Source organism: Bombina bombina, chromosome 2 (genome assembly GCF_027579735.1).
Source record: "Bombina bombina isolate aBomBom1 chromosome 2, aBomBom1.pri, whole genome shotgun sequence".
In the NCBI taxonomy this organism is placed as follows: domain Eukaryota; kingdom Metazoa; phylum Chordata; class Amphibia; order Anura; family Bombinatoridae; genus Bombina; species Bombina bombina.
This window is the reverse complement of record NC_069500.1, coordinates 977,317,493-977,335,743: the sequence shown is the minus strand read 5'-3', so window position 1 is coordinate 977,335,743 and position 18,251 is coordinate 977,317,493. Positions and strand designations below refer to the sequence as shown.

At 41.3% G+C, this 18,251-nt stretch overlaps 1 protein-coding gene across 1 annotated transcript in view; it reads left to right on the top strand.

Annotated features, from left to right (window-relative positions):
• LOC128649935 (sodium/hydrogen exchanger 9B2) overlaps positions 1–18,251 on the top strand; it is a 346,495-nt gene that overhangs the window by 273,155 nt on the left and 55,089 nt on the right. Inside the window, exons 9-10 of the mRNA XM_053703502.1 lie at positions 2,668–2,817; positions 18,047–18,155. Of these exons, the coding sequence (XP_053559477.1) occupies positions 2,668–2,817; positions 18,047–18,155 (259 nt within the window). The remainder of the gene's footprint in view (positions 1–2,667; positions 2,818–18,046; positions 18,156–18,251) is intronic.

Below are 18,251 nucleotides of genomic sequence, written 5' to 3'. Positions count from 1 at the left end.
GCCTATGCAACTATCCTGCCTGTTATTACAAAGTTGCCTGATTACAGCATCTCTTCATATCCTCCTCGTTACTGCCAAGTTTTGGTCTGCAGCATATCTACGTATCCTGCCTGCTATTGCCAAGTTCTTGTCTACAGTTTATTTACATTTTTGCCTGCTTTAAGACTGTCTTAACCTATCAATAAAACCTTAACCTTTATTTCCTAAAACCTTTTACCAGTTTAATGATGCCAAAAAGGAAAGACTCACACAGACAAAACACTACTTTAACCCCAGAACCTGACACCTCTGCACAACAGCTTCCAACACCTGAACCTGCTTCCATGAAGAGTGTGACACTTGTAGATGATCTGGTTGTCCCTTGTACACTTTAACTAGCTTACATTTTTGCACCATTTGTTCAACTTTGAAGAATCATATCTCAGATCAGGCAGGAACATTTGTCAGTCATTCTGATTGCTCCAGCATGGCCCCACAGGACTTGGTATGCAGATCTAATTCAGATGTCCAGTTCTCCTCCTTGCACTCTTCCACAGCGTCAGGATCTCTTGTCTCAAGGTCCTCCTATTTTAACAAGATCTACAAACTTTAAATTTGACGACGTGAGGATTGAATGCTTGATTTTGAAACGGGATTTTCTGGCACTGTGGTAGACACTCTGATTCAGACTAGGAAGCCAGTCACTAGGAAAATTTACCATAAGATTGAGAAAAAGTTTATTTCTTGTTGTAAGAGTCATGGTTTTCATTGGCACTCTTTTAAAATTCCTAGATTCCTTCAGTTCCTGCAGATAAGGGCTTGTCAGCCAGTGCCTTATAGGGTCAGATTTCAACCCTCTCTGTTTTATACTGTATAACAGAAAAATAGCCAAGCTCCTAGTTGTTCAGGCTTTAGTTCAGTTTAGACCTGTAATAAAACCTATTTCTCTATGAAATTTTGATTTGGTTCTGTCTGTCTTGCAAGCTCCTCCTTTTGAGCCATTACATAATACTGATATTCAATTTCTGTTGTGGAAGGTATTGTTTCTCTTAGCAATATCTTCAGCTAGGAGAGTGTTGGAATTGTCTGCTCTCTCGTGTTAATCTTCTTACCTTATTTTTCACCAGGAAAAGGCTGTATTAAGAAAACAATATAGTGTCTTCTGAGAACATAAATCAGGAGATTGTAGTTCCTTCCTTGTGTCATATTCCAAAAAACTCAAAGGAGAGACTTTTGCATAGTCAGGATGAAGTAAGAGTGTTACAGTTTTATTTACAAGCTACAAAAGAATTCAAAATTCAAATGTATTTGTCCATTGTCTGGGTCTAGGGGCAGAAGGCTACAGCGGTTTCCTTAGCTTCTTGGTTAAAGTAGGTCTCTCACAAAGCCTATTTGGTGGTGGGGAAGCCACCCCTGAATTGTATTACAACACATTCCACCAGATCAGTCTCTACTTCCTGGGTTTTTAAGAACGAGGCTTCTGTGGAACAGATTTGCAAAGGGTCAACTTGGTCTTCCTTACATATATTTTGCTAAATGTTATCATTTTGAAGTTTTTGCTATGAACAGAAAAGTCCTTCAGGCCGTAGTGGCTAACAAGTGGAAACTGCCTTATTGTTTTTTTATCCCACCCCTTTTTCATGGACTACACAGCTTGGTTATTATATCCCAGGAGTAATGGCTTGTGAACTCTCACCACCTTATAAAATAAAAACATCATTTATGCTTTCCTGATAAATTCCTTTCTTTCACGGTGGTGACAGTCCACAAGACCCACCCAGTATTTTTATGCATATTGCCTTTCCTGCCTTTCTGTTACGTTATTCTCCTCTGCTTGGCTATATGATAGACTGGAATATGTAGGGGGTGAAAGGGTTCAAAACTCTTGTTTTTTGGGGTATATTTGCCTCCTCCTAGTTGCCAGGAGTTGAATCCTACACATCAAGGCTTGTGGACTCTCACCACCATGAAAAAAGGAATTTATCAGGTAAGCATAAATTATGTTTTTACTGCAGTTATTTTTCAGTAACCAAACTCCATCCACCATTTCGTATGAATGTAGGCTAAAGCTAATCTGGGCCTTAGCCTACATACAACAAGGCAAGCCACGTTCATAAAGTTAGTATAGAATGCATTGTTTTGCAGTTGTTATCTGATAAAGCCAATTAGGTGAAGATATGAAGCAGAGTTAGCCTTAATATGTCAACAGGGTGTATTTCAAGTTCTGAGAATTAGAAATGCTCAATTTGCAGAGCTAAATTACATGAACATGGGGCAAAATAAATAATGAAAATATATTGCAAAGTATTTTAATTATGCATAACTATGCATTTTATATAAACATCTCAAGGTGTTTACTGTCCCTTTAAGTCTAAAGTAGTTAGAGTATCAGTAATGTGAGTTAACCACAATTGAATGCTATAACAGGGTCTAGTCAAATCCCATGAATGGCAGTTTAACAAAATATAAATCATATATATATATGTGCATATTTCCCCCATCCCCTCCAGCACTTCCCAGACATCCCTGGGTATAGGCATTTAAGACATACTGGGGTGAGATACCATGTAGCTAGGATTTTATCATTTTACTTTACTAATTTAATATAGGTGAATGATGATCTTGTCTGTTTTACATTTTTTAACTTAATGCTTTTTTAAATAACTACTTTTTTAAAAACTTTTACAGGAAAAACTAAAACTGAAACGAGCGTATCTTCTTTTGGCACTATCTATATTCGCTGTATTTGGAAGTCTATTCTTTGGTTTTCCAGGATCTGGTGGGCTTTGTACATTGGTCATGGCCTTTCTAGCTGGAATGGGATGGGCTACTGATAAGGTAATTTTTTATTTTTTTCAAAAACACATAATAAATTATTGTAAGTGGAAACAAGAAGACGGCGCCCCAATAGTGTGTTGAGATAGTCTAATAGTATCAGAGAAGAACAAGGGATAAATACCACTGAAGGTTCCATACACCACAGCAGGCATCAGTACAAGTAGTCTGGGAAATTTTCAGCTTCACAATCTATTTATATGATGGATACAAATAAATACAACTACTTTGGTTAAAAGCAGCCAAGCTCACATAAATGTGGGTATTTAAGTGATAGTCAGTCTTACTCTCAGATAGCTATACACATGTTAAATACTCACTATGTGGCTTCAAACCTTTCTGAATCTTAGGAAACACAAATAGGAGGTATTGTTTTACTTACAACACTCGCCAGTGAATACACCGTTACCTTGCACATAATAAAAATGAGTACAACCTATCTTTATATATACACACACTTGAAAGTTAAAGGGACATAAAAAAAAGGTTGAGATTTGTGCATATCCTAAAAGGGCTAATTAATTAAAAATAGTTTGCATAAAAAAAAAAATAATAATTGCTGGCATAGGTTAGCAGCCAACTCCACCACTTTTATCAGTGTTGGGACACAGGCATTGTATTTCAACTGAGTTCACAGCTTCTAGGCATGCTCCAGCAGATAATCCCTATGCACTTTTGCATTCTACCAAAAGAACAATAGATATAGATACAGCCATAGAAGGAAATGTGTGGGGGGAGTTTGAGCTTTACAATTCAGAAACTAAAATGAAAGAGTTAATGGCGAGGCACTGCAGTATAAATTTGCAGGTAAAGTAATTAATTGTTTTATGTCCCTTTAACTTGATAAAACCTAAACAGGTGCCATTCAACTATAATGATTACAGATCCAAAATGGCGACAGTACTCTTACTAGTCAAAAGGTGGTCAGAATGTATTAGCAACTGCATGCTTAAAACTTTCATCTCTTCATTTTTACATTTATTGCTAATGAAAAATCTTTGAGACTTCTGGCTATGGGGCGATCACAATCCTTCAGAAACGTCTAATGATTTTTCTACAGAATTTACAAATGAAGTCTATGGGGATGTTTGTAGATAAATTATTTGTTTTTCTAAAGCATTGTGATCCAACACTATGCTTTGGACTAGTCTGTAGTGGATAAAGAGTTGGGGGCATCAATGATTTTTGGACCCAGGCAGCACAATGTCTTGAGCAGATGCAACACAGCAAAAAATAGCTTTGATTTAAGCTTTTTTTTTGTGTGAAAAAGAGAATACTTCCTTTTCTAAAACAAACTGTGCTTCTATTTCACTTAGCTCATGCATATCATGTAGTAATCCTTTATCTTAATATGAAAAAGGAAGTGAAAGAAACACAAGGAAATGAGATTGAGAATACTGAGTAAAGCGAAAATACTGAACAATTTTTATGATGTCCTTCCTTAAAGTGGCAGAAAACACTTTGAGATTGTAATCTAATGCTTAATTATGCACGGCAAATAATATTTGTGATATACATTCATTATTTATTTGCCACCTTTCCCAGTTTCCTGTAATTTAAATCAGAAAATTCTAGATTTTGCAGTCCAGAAAACTGAAAGAGCACATGTCAGACTTCACAAGCCTAAACTTGCCACATCGTTTTGAATTTTGTTAACACAATGACAGTGGCAAGCCCTGTCTTCTCCACACACAAGTCCAGACTAGCTCCTCTAAATAAATTATATTTTATAGAAATCTTAACTGTGCAAAGTTACAAAATCTACATACATGTACAAATCCAGAATTCTGAAATCCAAACTTTTTAACTATTATTTTTGAAATAAATTACTATTTTCCCCGCCTGTGAGTCACAATCTTTTCTGCCCGTGTCTTTGGTTTGTTTTTTTGTGTTCTAAAATGCAAATAATTGTCTATTTCTCTTGTTAAGTGTATCCAGTCCACGGATCATCCATTACTTATGGGATATATTCTCCTTCCCAACAGGAAGTTGCAAGAGTCCACCCACAGCAAAGCTGCTATATAGCTCCTCCCCTAACTGCCATTCCCAGTCATTCTCTTGCAAGTCTCAACATAGATAGGAGGTCGTGAGAGTCTGTGGTTTTTTATACTTAGTTTATTTCTTCAATCAAAAGTTTGTTATTTTTAAATGGCACCGGAGTGTGCTGTTTATCTCAGGCAGTATTTGGAAGAAGAATCTGCCTGCGTTTTTTCTATGATCTTAGCAGACGTAACTAAGATCCAGTTGCTGTTCTCACACATTCTGAGGAGTAAGGTACTTCAGAGGGGGAATGGCGTGCAGGTTTTCCTGCAAATAAGGTATGTGCAGTAAAATATTTTTCTAAGGAATGGAATTGACTAAGAAAATACTGCTGATACCGAAGTAATGTAAGTACAGCCTTTAAATGCAGTGAAAGCGACTGGTACCAGGCTGATTGATAGAGATATATGCTAAGGTATGTGCAGTAATATATTTTTCTAAGGAATGGAATTGACTAAGAAAATACTGCTGATACCGAAGTAATGTAAGTAAAGCCTTAAATGCAGTGATAGCGACTGGATCAGGCTTATTAATAGACATACATACTCTTATAAGAATGTGTTTTAAAACGTTTGCTGGCATGTTTAATCGTTTTTTAACATATGTTTGGGGATAAAACTTATTGGGGCCTAATTTTTCCACATGGCTGGCTTAAATTTTGCATAGAAACAGTTATAGGGAAGGTAATCCACAGCTCAGCTGTGGCAGTTTTGTTGTGTCTGTTTAAAAAAATGTCGTTTTTTTTTTTTTATCTGTTTTTTTGGATTAAGGGGTTAATCATCCATTTGCAAGTGGGTGCAATGCTCTGTTAACTTATTACATGTACTGTAAAAATTTTGTTTGATTTACTGCCTTTTTTCACTGTTTTTCAAATTTTGACAAAACTTGTTTCTCTTAAAGGCACAGTAACGTTTGTTATATTTGCTTGTTAACTTGATTTAAAGTGTTTTCCAAGCTTACTAGTCTCTTTATTAGTTCTAACATGTCTAACATAGAGGAGGCTCTGTGTTTATTATGTTTAAAGCCATGGTGGAACCCCATTTTAGAATGTGTACCAGATGTACTGATTTCATGTTAAACAATAAAGATCATTTTTTGTATTTAAAAACATTATCACCAGAGGATTCTGTCGAGGGGGAAGTTATGCCGACTAACTCTCCCCACGTGTCAGACCCTTTGACTCCCGCTTTAGGGACTCACGCTCAAATGGCGCCAAGTACATCAAGGGCACCCATAGCGTTTATTTTACCAGAGGATTCTGTCGAGGGGGAAGTTATGCCGACTAACTCTCCCCACGTGTCAGACCCTTTGACTCCCGCTCCAGGGACTCACGCTCAAATGGCGCCAAGTATATCAATGGCGCCCATAGCGTTTATTTTACAAGACATGGCAAAGGTTGTGTATAATACACTGGCAGCAGTATTAGTCAGACTACCTGAAATTAAAGGAAAGCAAAACAGCTCTGGGGGTAGATACAGAGCATACAGACGCTTTAAGAACCATGTCTGATACTACCTCACAATATGCTTAGTCTGTGGGTGATATTTGTGACTCAGGGAAGATGATTTAACCTGATTCTGATATTTCTACATTTAAAATGTATGCTTGAGAACCTCCACTTGTTGCTCAGGGAGGCTTTAGCTGCTCTGAATGAATGTGTACAATCGCAGTGCCAGAGAAATTGTGTAGACTGGATAAATAATATGCAGTGCCGGTGTGTACTTATGTTTTTCCAATACCTAAAGAGGTTTACTAAAATTTTTCATAAGGAATGGGATAGACCAGGTGTGCCGTTCTCTTCCCCTCCTATTTTTTAGAAGAATGTTTTCTAATAGTTGCCACCACACGGGACTTATGGCAGACAGTTCCTAAGGCGGAGAGAAGAGTTTCTACTCTAGCTAAGCGTACCACTACCTCTGGCGAGGACTGTTGTGCTTTTTTAGATCCAATGGATAAAAAATGTTTATTCAACAAGGTTTTATCCTGCAGCCCCTTGCACGCATTGCTCCTGTCACTGCTGCTGCAGCGTTCTGGTTTGAGTCTCTTGATGAGGCTTTACAGGCTCCATTGGATGAATATATTTGACAAGCTTAGAGCACTTAAGCTAGCCAATTCCTTTGTTTTCTGATGCCTTTGTTCCTTTGACTAGACTAACGGCTAAGAATTCTGTTTTTTACTATACTGGCGCGCAGAGCGCTATGGCTTATATCATGGTCAGCTGTCGTGACTTTAATAAATAAGCTACTTAACTTCCCTTCAAGGGGCAGACCCTATTCAGGCCTAGTTTGAAGGAGATTATTACTTATATCACTGGAGGAAAAGATCATGCCCTTCCTCAGGACAGGTCCAAATCAAGGGACAAAAAAGGCCTAATTTTCGTGCCTTTCGAAAATTCAAGGCAGGTGTGGCATCAACTTCCTCTAAGGCAGACAACCGGACCTGGAACAAAGATAAGCAGGTCAAGGAGCCTGCTGCTGCCTCTAAAACAGCATGAGGAACGGACCCCTATCTGGTAACGGATCCTATAGGGGGCAGACTTCATTCTTCGCCCAGGCGTGGGCAAGAGATGCCCAGGATCCCTGGGCATTGGAAATTATACCCCAGAGATATCTTCTGGATTTCAAAGCTTTCCCCCCCAAAAAAGGGGAGTTTTTGCCTTTCACATTTATCTGCAAACCAGATAAAGAAAGAGACATTCTTGCATTGTGTACGTGACCCATTCAGTTCCAATAGAGGAACAGGGACACAGTTTTCCTCAAATCGGTTTGTGGTTCCCAAGGAAAGGAAACCTTCAGACCTATTTTGGATCTAAAAGATCTTAAACAAATTCTTTAGAATTCTATCATTTAAGATGGAAACTATTCGTACCATCTTAACTATGATCCAGGAGAGTCAATAGAGGACTACAATGGATTTGAAGGATGCTTATCCTCACATTACGATGCATAAAGATCACCATCGGTTTTTCAGGTTTGCCTTTCTAGACAGGCATTACCAGTTTGTAGCTCTTTCCTTTGGGTTAACTACAGCCCCTAGAATCTTTATGGAGGTTCTGGGGTCACTTTGGCGGTCCTTAGGCCGCGGGGCATAGAAGTGGCCCCTTATTTAGACGACATCCTGATACAGGCGTCAAACATCCAAGTTGCCAAGTCTCATACGGACGTAGTACTGGCATTTCTGAGATCGCATGGGTGGAAAGTGAACAAGGAAAGAGTTCTCTATCCCCAATATCAAGGGTTTCCCTCCTAGGGATTCTGATAGATTTTGTAGAAATTAAAATTTACCTGACGGAGTCCAGGTTGTCAAAGTTTCTAAATTTCTGCCGTGTTCTTCATTCCATCCGCGCCCTTTGGTGGCTCAGTACATGAATGTAATCGGCTTAATGGTAGCGGCAAGGGACATAGTACCGTTTGCACGCCTACATTTCAGACCACTGCAACTATGCATGCTCAGCCAGAGGAACGGGGATTACACAGATTTGTTCTCCTGTTAAATCCGGACCAAGAAACCAGAGATTCTCTTCTCTGGTGACTATCTCGGGTCCATCTGTCCAAGGGTATGACCTTCCGCAGGTCAGATGGGACAATTGTTACAACAGATGCCAGCCTTTTAGGTTGGGATACAGTCTGGAACTCCCTGAAGGCTCAGGGATAGTGGACTCAGGAGGAGACCCTCCTTCTAATGAATATTCTGGAACTGGGAGCGATATTCCATGCTCTTCAGACTTGGCCTCAGTTAGCAACTCTGAGGTACATCATATTTCAGTCGGACAATATCACGACTGTGGCTTACATCAACCATCAAGGGGGAACAGAAGTTCCCTAGCAATGTTAGAAGTCTTAAAATAATTCACTGGACAGAGACTCACTCTTGTCTAAAAGCTATCCCTATCCCAGGTTTTGAGAACTGGGAGGCAGATTTTCTAAGTCCTCAGACTTTTCATCCGGGGGAGTGGGAATTCCCTCCGGAGGGGTTTGCACAAGATCAAGCAGGAGAGTGCTTTGGTGCTTTTGACAGCGCCTGCGTGGCCACGCAGGACCTGGTATGCAGATCTGGTGGACATGTCATCCTTTCCACCACGGTCTCTGCTTCTGAGACAGGACCCTCTACCTCAGGGTCTTTTCAACCATCTAAATATAACTAATCTGAGATGGACTGCCTGGAGACAGAACGCTTGATGTTATCAAAGCATGGCTTCTCTGAGTCAGTAATTGATACCTTAATACAGGCATAAAAGCCTGTCTCTAGGAAAATTTAACATAAGATATAGTGTAAATATCTTATTGTTATGAATCCAAGGGTTACTCATGGAGTAAAGTCTGGATACCCAGGATATTATCTTTTCTCCAAGATGATTTTGAGAAAAGGGTTGTCAGCTAGTTCTTTAAAAGGACAGATTTCTACTCTGTCTATTCTTTTGCACAAGCGTCTGGCAGGTATTCTAGACGTTCAGGCATTTGGTCAGGCTTTGGTTAGAACCAAGCCTGTGGTTAAAAATGTTGCTCTGCCATGGAGCTTAAAGCTGGTTCTTAAGGTTCTTCAAGGAGTTCCATTTGAACCTTTTCATTCCATAGATATCAAACTTCTATCTTGGAAAGTTCCTTTTTGGTAGCTATTTCCTCGGCTCATAGAGTCTCCGAGTTATCTGCTTTGCAATGTGATTCTCCTTATCTGGTTCTCCGTACGGATAAGGTAGTCCTGTGTACCAACCTGGGTTTTTACCTAAGGTGGTATCTAACAAGAATATCACTCAAGAGATTGTTGTTCCATTCTTGTATCCTAATCCTTCTTCAAAGAAGGAACGTCTATTACACAATTTGGACGTGGTTCGTGTTTTAAAGTTTTACTTACAAGCTACTACAGATTTTCATCAAACATTCACCTTGTTTGTTGTCTATTCTGGACAGAGGAGAGGTCAAAGGACTTCAGCAACCTCTCTGTCTTTTTGGTTAAAAAGCATAATTCATTTAGCTTATGAGACTGCTGGACAGCAGCCTCCTGAAGGGATTACAGCTCATTCTACTAGAGCTGTGGTTTTCACTTGGGCCTTTTTTAAATGTGGCTTCTGTTGAACAGATTACAAGACGGAGTCTTGGTCTGCGTTTCATACTTTTTCAAATTTAACAAATTTGATACCTTGCTTCTTCAGAGGCTATTTTTGGGAGAAAGGGTTTTTTACAGGCAGTGGTAACTTCCGTTTAAGTACCTGCCTTGTCCCTCCCATCATCCGTGTACTTTAGCTTTGGTATTGGTATCCCATAAGTAATGGATGATCCGTGGACTGGATACACTTAACAAGAGAAAACATAATTTATGCTTACCTGATAAATTTATTTCTCTTGTAGTGTATCCAGTCCACGGCCCGCCCTGTCACTTTAAGGCAGGTAATTTTTCCATTAAACTACAGTCACCACTGCACCCTATGGTTTTCCTTTCTCTGCATGTTTTCGGTCGAATGACTGGTAATGGCAGTTAGGGGAGTAGGGGAGGAGCTATATAGCAGCTTTGCTGTGGGTGGACTCTTGCAACTTCCTGTTGGGAAGGAGAATATATCCCATAAGTAATGGATGATCCGTGGACTGGATACACTACAAGAGAAATAAATTTATCAGGTAAGCATAAATTATGTTTTTCTTCTTAATTGGAAAGAGTCCACAGCTGCATTCATTACTTTTTGGATATACGAACCTGACCACCAGGAGGAGGCAAAGACAACCCAGCCAAAGGTTTAAATACTCCTCCCACTCCCCTCACTCCCCAGTCATTCTTTGCCTTCCGTCCCAGGAGGATGGCAGAGAAGTGTCAGAATTTTAAATTTTTGTTTTTGTCTCTTATGGAGGGTAGTACTGTTCGGCATGGGACAGGAGTTTTAAGTAGTCCTGTCAGTCTCTCAGTGAGGACTTGGATGAAAGTTAGAGTCCAGAGATGCAGGGAGTTTCTTTCCGCGAAACTATCCCGACTCATATTAACAGCTCCTCAAGCAATCGGCGTTGTCGAACTTCACTTCGCTGCCTGCTTTCTTCTCTCAAGTCCATGGCGGAGGCGATGCTACTATTTGTCACACTTGAAGGGCCGTGTTCCTGTTCCACGGCGTAGATTCCGGTAAGATTGTTTCATTTTACTTTATTTGCAATGTGAATGTTTCCCGAGAGGCTACCACCTTGCGGGTCTAACTTTTAACTTAAGGGTCTCAGTAAATCTCTTTTAGTATCTTGGAATCGAGGGTTAATATCTCCTGAGGGGGGTTATTGAACAGGGGGGGTTTATAATCATGTTTGTTATGTGATTCAACCTGCTTATGTGCAATGTTTACTCGGCTCATGGTTGGAACATTGAGGCCTTTTGGAAGTCTGTAAGGTTTACCTTTTGTTCGGGCGTGGCTACGTTCCTTTGTTCCATTTCCGCATTCCCTACCTCGTGGCCAAGTAAATTTTCTAGTCCACAAGGGTCTGGTCATAGGAGGTGGTGAGTGCCCCAGCCATTGGTGTGTCAGGTGCCGTTTAAGTTTTTTCACTACTTTAGTCCATATTTAAATATCCTCTCGCCAGCTATGGAGGATTCTGATGCTGAGACTGTTAATTTCACATTCAGTTACAGAGGATTCTGATACTGAGACTATTTTGATTTCAGATTCTGTGTCCGGTAATGAATCCGGCGTGGCCTCGTTGACGCCTGTCAACCAGTTTTGTTCCGTATGCCATTTTAGAGAGCCTGGTTCCTCGGCCTCGGGGAATCCAGGGACTGCTGAGCCATCCGCCTCTGGGGGTCCTGTCCTCCGAGAGGCGAGTTCCCTACCACATCATACTTCTGCACATGCGGGTAACCCAGTTTATGGTTCCTCCATGTGGGGTGGCGTGTTTCCCCCAGAGGTTGCAGCACGTTTTCGCTTCCACATAATGTTGGTGATTGTTCGTCTGCAGAGTCAAGACGTTTATTTGAGAATGTGCTTGTGCCCTATTGTCCCGGGCCTTCCGCCTTGGGGAGGGCCTCTACAGTTCGCCGCGGGGGTATCTGTCCCTGAGTGTTGTGCCTTCCGTTACAGGATTGCGCGCCTTCGCGTGTGCTCAGACATGTTTTTCAGTTATTGAATGACCCTATCGTTACAAGATAAGGGGATTTTCAGTCTGATAATTCGAATGGTGTACCTCATTAGACATGTGGGGATGAAGTAATCTCCTGATTGTCATTCGTTAGAGATCTTTCCCAGTTTTGTGTGATAGGACTCCGTTTGGCTGGTCCTGCTGGTAGGCCTCTTTCTTTTTGGGCGTTAACCTCCGGGTTGCCTTATATTTTATTTATATCCGATGGGATGTCTTTTATTTGTTTTTGTTTCCTTCGGGAACCTTCTGGGATTGATACTCTTTATTACTTCTTCGGAAGTTGTTGGACATGTTAGTCTTCTGTTTGTTTAAAATGTCTGTTTTCAGTTTTTTCCCCTATGAGGGAATATTTACGCAGCTTGCCGGTTGGGACCCTAGCCTCCACAACAACCCGGGAAGTGTAGCACATCTCTGAAAGGGGAGGGGGCACAAGTTTTACTTCACTTTAACCCCACGCTTTGACTAGACAGCGTTTCAGGGACAGGGAAGCAGATAAATAGCCTTGATCTTGTTAAGTATTTTTCAGTCAGCTCAGTGGCCAGCTCAGGGGGGGCCAGGGACATTTTTACAGGGGCACTGGCCCCTGTGGGCCCCTGTGTAGAACCGCCCCTGGTTCCACGGTAGTGGGAACTTGGGCTATGTCCTTGCTCCATCTACCTCACCTGGTCATGGTTGGCCAGGTTTTCAGAGTATTTTTTACTCTTTGCCACAGAGTGGCCCATGTCATCTGGTGGTTAGCTGTGTGACTTGAGCCTCAAGGGTGGTTGGTTCATACCCAGCTGCTGGCGCTGGATGTCCATTTTCTGGTGCGCTTTAGGGTTGCATTCCCCTGGTCAGCTTGCCACTGTTCCTGTGGATTCCCTGCTCTGCAGGCGCATGGGTTGGCTGTGCCTTAGCTTGGTACTGTCAGGTTAGGAAAAGTCCAGAAGAAGACCCAAATTCTAGGGCGAACTTAAACAACACCCTTGCACTCTGAGTTTAATCCAGGACGTGACCCCACGACAACCTCTAAAAAACAATGTACTCATGATATGGAGCAGGGTTAGCCTGAGTCCAAAGTAATTCAAGATATCAGCCAAATAGACTTCTGGGTAAGGAACTGGTTACAGCAAAAGTCTTCCACAGAATCAGGAGAGCAGGGATAGTCACTTATACTCAGACAGAGGAAGGGTAAACAAGAAACAGTTAATAATGCAGGAGTAGGTAACTTGTTATCAGGCAGTTTGAGGGTTAATACTGTGTAGTCAGCCCTTGAAGAGTTTGGCAATAGGTTATCAGGCAGTTTGTAGGTTTATACTGCATAGTCAGTACATGCAGAGTTAGATAACAGGATAACAGGTAGTTTGAGGGTTAATACAGATTAATCAGTACTTGCAGGGATTGGCAACAGGTTGTCATGCAGTTTGAGAGTTTCACAGAATAGACAGTCTTTGCAATGTTTGGCAACAGGATATCAAGCAGTTTGAAGGTTTACACTGAATTAACAGTATTTGCAGAGTTTTGGCGACAGGTAAACATGCAGTTTGAGAGTTTCACAGAATAAACAGTCTTTGCAATGTTTGGCAACAGGATATCAAGCAGTTTGAAGGTTTACACTGAATTAACAGTATTTGCAGAGTTTTGGCAACAGGTAAACATGCAGTTTGAGAGTTTCACAGAATAAACAGTCTTTTCAATGTTTGGCAACAGGATATCAAGCAGTTTGAAGGTTTACACTGAGTAAACAGTATTTGCAGAGTTTTGGCAACAGGTAAACAAGCAGATTGAGAGATTCACAGAATAAATAGTACTTGCAATGTTTGGCAACAGGTTATCAGGAAGTAGAGGATTAACCCAGGATAGTCAGTCTTTGCAGAGTTTGGCAGTTAGAGAGATTCCACAGCAAAGTCCTCACAGGTGCCACAAACAAACGGGCACTGAAGAAACAGGAAGCCCGGAATAAAAAGCCTGGTAGTGACATCATCAGGAAGGGGCGGCTCAGACTACCTGTCAATCAAGCACACAGAGAGGACAGCTGGAGCTTCCCAGCGGCCGAGCATGACAGGTAAGCTACTTGTAGGGGGGTCCTTTTCAAGGACATCTGTGTTAGGAATTTCACTTCCGTTTAGACAGTGCCTTCGGGCCTTGAGGACAGTTGTTGCCCTTTGGCATCATCCCTTTTATTTAGGGGATATTCTCCTCCCTATGGTGATAGAGTCCTTGCTGGGACTTCTTGATGGGAGGCGGAAAGGTGGGATTGATTCCCCCTGGGGTCTTTCTGGCTCCAAGCAGACTTGTGGGGCCTTTATTTTGATAGATCCTTAGGTCTATGGCCTTGTTGTCTGTTTCAGAGTTGGGTTGTACTTGTTCTCTGTGGGGATGGCTGTGCTATCCTTACGCTCATTCCTGTACCCTGTACCTGTTTCGGGATTCTTTTGTTTCCCTGTCTTGGATCCTGGAGGCTGGGTTGGTCCAGCTGAGTGTGGGTCTGCAGGTCAGGATGGCTGAGCCGTCTAAGGAACTACTTTTGCGCAGTCTCATCTGGTTGTGTGAGTTTGTTGGGTCTATCCTATTAGCTTAGTCTGCTAGGGTATAGATTTTCCTTTCAACTTGCTCCATTAATTAGAAGAGGGTTTACTCTTCCTTCGGCTTCTGAGTGTATACTCTCTTTCTCGGGGGACCTCGATTGAGGTTTTTGTGTTCCCCTTTTCAGGGACCTGTGTGTAGGTCCAGCGACTTAGGTTGCCTGGAACGTGCCCTCTGTCTGGGGGTTACTTTTGCAGTCTGTTTCTTGCTTGACTGCTTTTTTTTCCTCGCAAGTACCCTCTGTGCCGTCCTGTTGTGGACTCTGTGTTCTCAAACTTGGTTTTTTTTTCACCTGGGTGTATTACACACTTTTTCATGGTTAAATACCTTGGTATTCTATGGCCAGACACTGGGAGGACTTTGCCTCTTCAGTTGCATTCCGTGCTTGCAGAATTTTGGGGAGACGTCTGTACTGTCTCTGTGCCTGGTCTTATCCCGGGTTTCACTTGGTATTGGCGTGGCCTCCTTTCCCTGTTTGGACCCCTTTGGGTCTCTGTGAGCTGGGCTCACTAGTGGAGGTGTTCTGTGACGAACCAAGGTTATCCAACCCTGCGCCAGTCACTTATTTGGCACAGAAAGGGTTATCAGACCCCTTCTACTCTCACTGATAGGTCACAATCTAGCCACACCAGGCCAGCTTGTGATTAAGTTCAGTGGTTGCAAGGGTTAACAGCACTCTCCAGTCTGTACTAGACGTAAAAGAAATGCCCCAAAACTCCTTTAATGCCACCCCCACTAACTAACTTCAATATCTCAGCTGCCACCACTTAAAATTTATTAAAGGTAAAATCCTAAGGAAAAACCCAGACTTACATAATAACTCTCTGAGTACAATTTAGCAGAAAAATAACCTAAATTATACAGTTCTAATATTCCAGTCTCTTTCAGTAATGTGGTTCAATTATTAGACAAAGGCCAAACTTAATAAAATAATTATTTATTATGCCAAAAATATTATGCACAATGCATTATTAATAAAAAAAAGTTGGTACAAATAAAATGACACATTAGCGCACAGTGTTTTAAAATAAAAAGGAGAAAAACAGAATTGAATACTTTCATAGTTTCAAGATCTGTGCCAGGGGCTGGCATGAAGCGATGGATTCTTACTCTTGTAGAACAGCTCCCCTTGTAAGAATGACATCTCATAGCTGAAAAAGATTCTTATACCTCTTTTCCATAGATCAGGCTGCCTGACCACACCCTCCTGGGCAGGCTAAGAAACCCCCCTGTCTTTATGACCTTCAGTAAACTAAGTTTTTGCCTGAGATTATAGAACCCATTATAATTTCTGCTAGGTAACTCTTTTTCCATATATACATATCGGGAATCTCTTAGTTTCATTGGGAGAATCGATTTGATATCAGATATGACATAGGTTGTCATATTTACCTTCATTTAATGTCATAACAGTTTAAAGCACATATATATATATTATACCAATGTCCTTTTAGTGACCTTATCAGTATTCTTGTGACTGAGGCCCTGTTTCTATCATGTATTCTCCTGACAGTCTAAGCCATAAAATTCTATCCTGTTTATACTGCCAAGCATTTATGATGCTCCTGACACTTCAAAGAAACACAAACCCAGGACACAGCTATTTTTAAAAGACAAACAATGGTTCTTAGTACACAAGCTGAACAGGAATGAACCATTTCTTAGCTGAATCCTGAGGTATTCGTGACATGTTCCTTTTTGTATTAGGGGACCTTTCGGTTGCCTTGCTTCTCCTTTGCCTTGTTCCCTTGGGGGTTTCGGCTGGTGTCTCCTTTATTTGTGGAGATGAGCGGTGGGGGGACGTTTGTTGGCCGGCGGTGTCTCCTGGAGGACTGTTGGCTCAGTCGAGTCCGTTTGCAGTCTCTAGTTCTTCTAGGCTTCTGGACTGACTGCGAGTCAGTGTCACTGGGGCTTTTCCTCTTAAAATTTTCACAGCTTCCGACGAAGCAGTTTTTTTTATTGGGTAGAGGTTCAGGCCTGGTGTCCTCAGTTTGGGCCGCCTATTGTACCCTCCCGTCTTGGCATTCAGTGTCCTCTATAGCTTGGGTATTGGTTTCCCAAAACCTGATCATTTCCTTTTCTTCTGATGGAAAGAGTCCACAGCTCCCCACCCGTACTTTTATGTGGGGCGTCCTTATATTCTTCTGGCACCTTTCACCCTGATATTTCTTCTACTGTTTTTTGTTCCTCGGCAGAATGACTGGGGGATGAGGGGAGTGGGAGGAGTATTTAAGCCTTTGGCTGGGGTGTATTTGCCTCCTCCTGGGGGCCAGGTTCTTATTTCCCAAAAGTAATGAATGCAACTGTGGACTCTTTCCATCAGAAGAAAAGGAAATTATCAGGTAAGCATAATTTATTTTATTTAAAACAACAAATATTACCTTTCTGATTACAGTACTGTACTATCATACTGAGGATACTTTGTATACAAAATAATTAAAAAAACAATATAAAATTACCTTTAGGTTACATGTATGAGCTGTGTTATTAAAGCAAACAAAAAGGACCCACTGATACAAGTGTGCACGTCCGTATAGGGTACATAATACTGGTTACGCTAGTCCAGAAACAATCGCAATGATGTATAATCCCCAGAGTCAATGACAAAACAGAAGCGGCTTACCCCTCTCCAAGTGATACGTCCGGTCCTAAGGTGCTGTATATAGTGAGTTGCGCTCAGCCTATATCGCTATAACACAAGCTCTAGATACTCACTGGAATGCTGGAGTCTACAACTCACTGCTTGTGTTCACCCGGCACCCTCCTCAGACATCACAGGGGCGTGTAGCCTGCTCTAGCTCTGGCGTGATTGGCCCAATGTCGGCTCAGGCTCTGTTGTGATTAGTCCAGCGCCGAGTTTGGTGCCCTTGTCTTACGGGTTACAGGGAATACCCATAGGCAGTGCTGCTCGTGGTGTAGGTCAATCACAGGTAGTATATCATTGAATGAAACGGAGCACCAGCCAGGATATTAAAAACTTCAAAACTTTATTCAGAACTTCTTTAAAAGTTGATACACGTAATGGATTAAAAGCGGAGTGTCAGCAGAGCACAGCTGTGCATTTCGGCTTAGAGCCGTAGTCAAAAGCTGAAGCTGGCTCTAAGCCAAAACGCGTCAGTCGTGCTCTGCTGACACTTCATTATGTGTGTCAACTTTTAAAGAAGTTTCAAATAAAGTTTTGACGTTTTTAATATCCCGGCTGGTGCTCCGTTCCATTCAACGATATACTAACTGAGCTGTGTTATGACATGTAAATATTGCGTAAAATGACACGAGATATATTATTGTTACACTTGGTTCCATCCCCTCTCCAAACTGCCCATTTTACAAATGCAAATATACAAAAATCCAAACTATTTGGAAGTCCAAACTTTTTCTGGTTCCAAACTGTTAGGATAAAGAGTTTTCTACCTGTATAACCATAGGTAAAGGAGAAATCTAACTTGCCATAAATATGCAGTGCTTTTTATCCCTAAAATTAAATTAAATGTTTGATACATGTAGTGTGCTCCTATCATCTTTTGCAGGCTTTGGTTGAAGACATTGTTGCGGTCGGATGGGACATTTTCCAGCCAATGTTATTTGGTTTAATTGGTGCTGAAATATCTGTTTCATCACTAAATCCAGGAACTGTTGGTAAGTTATTTTTTAGAATACACAATTAATTTAAATGCACAAAAAGTGTGAGAGAGAACTCTTCAAATCATGTATTATGTTTTAGAACTGGTGCAC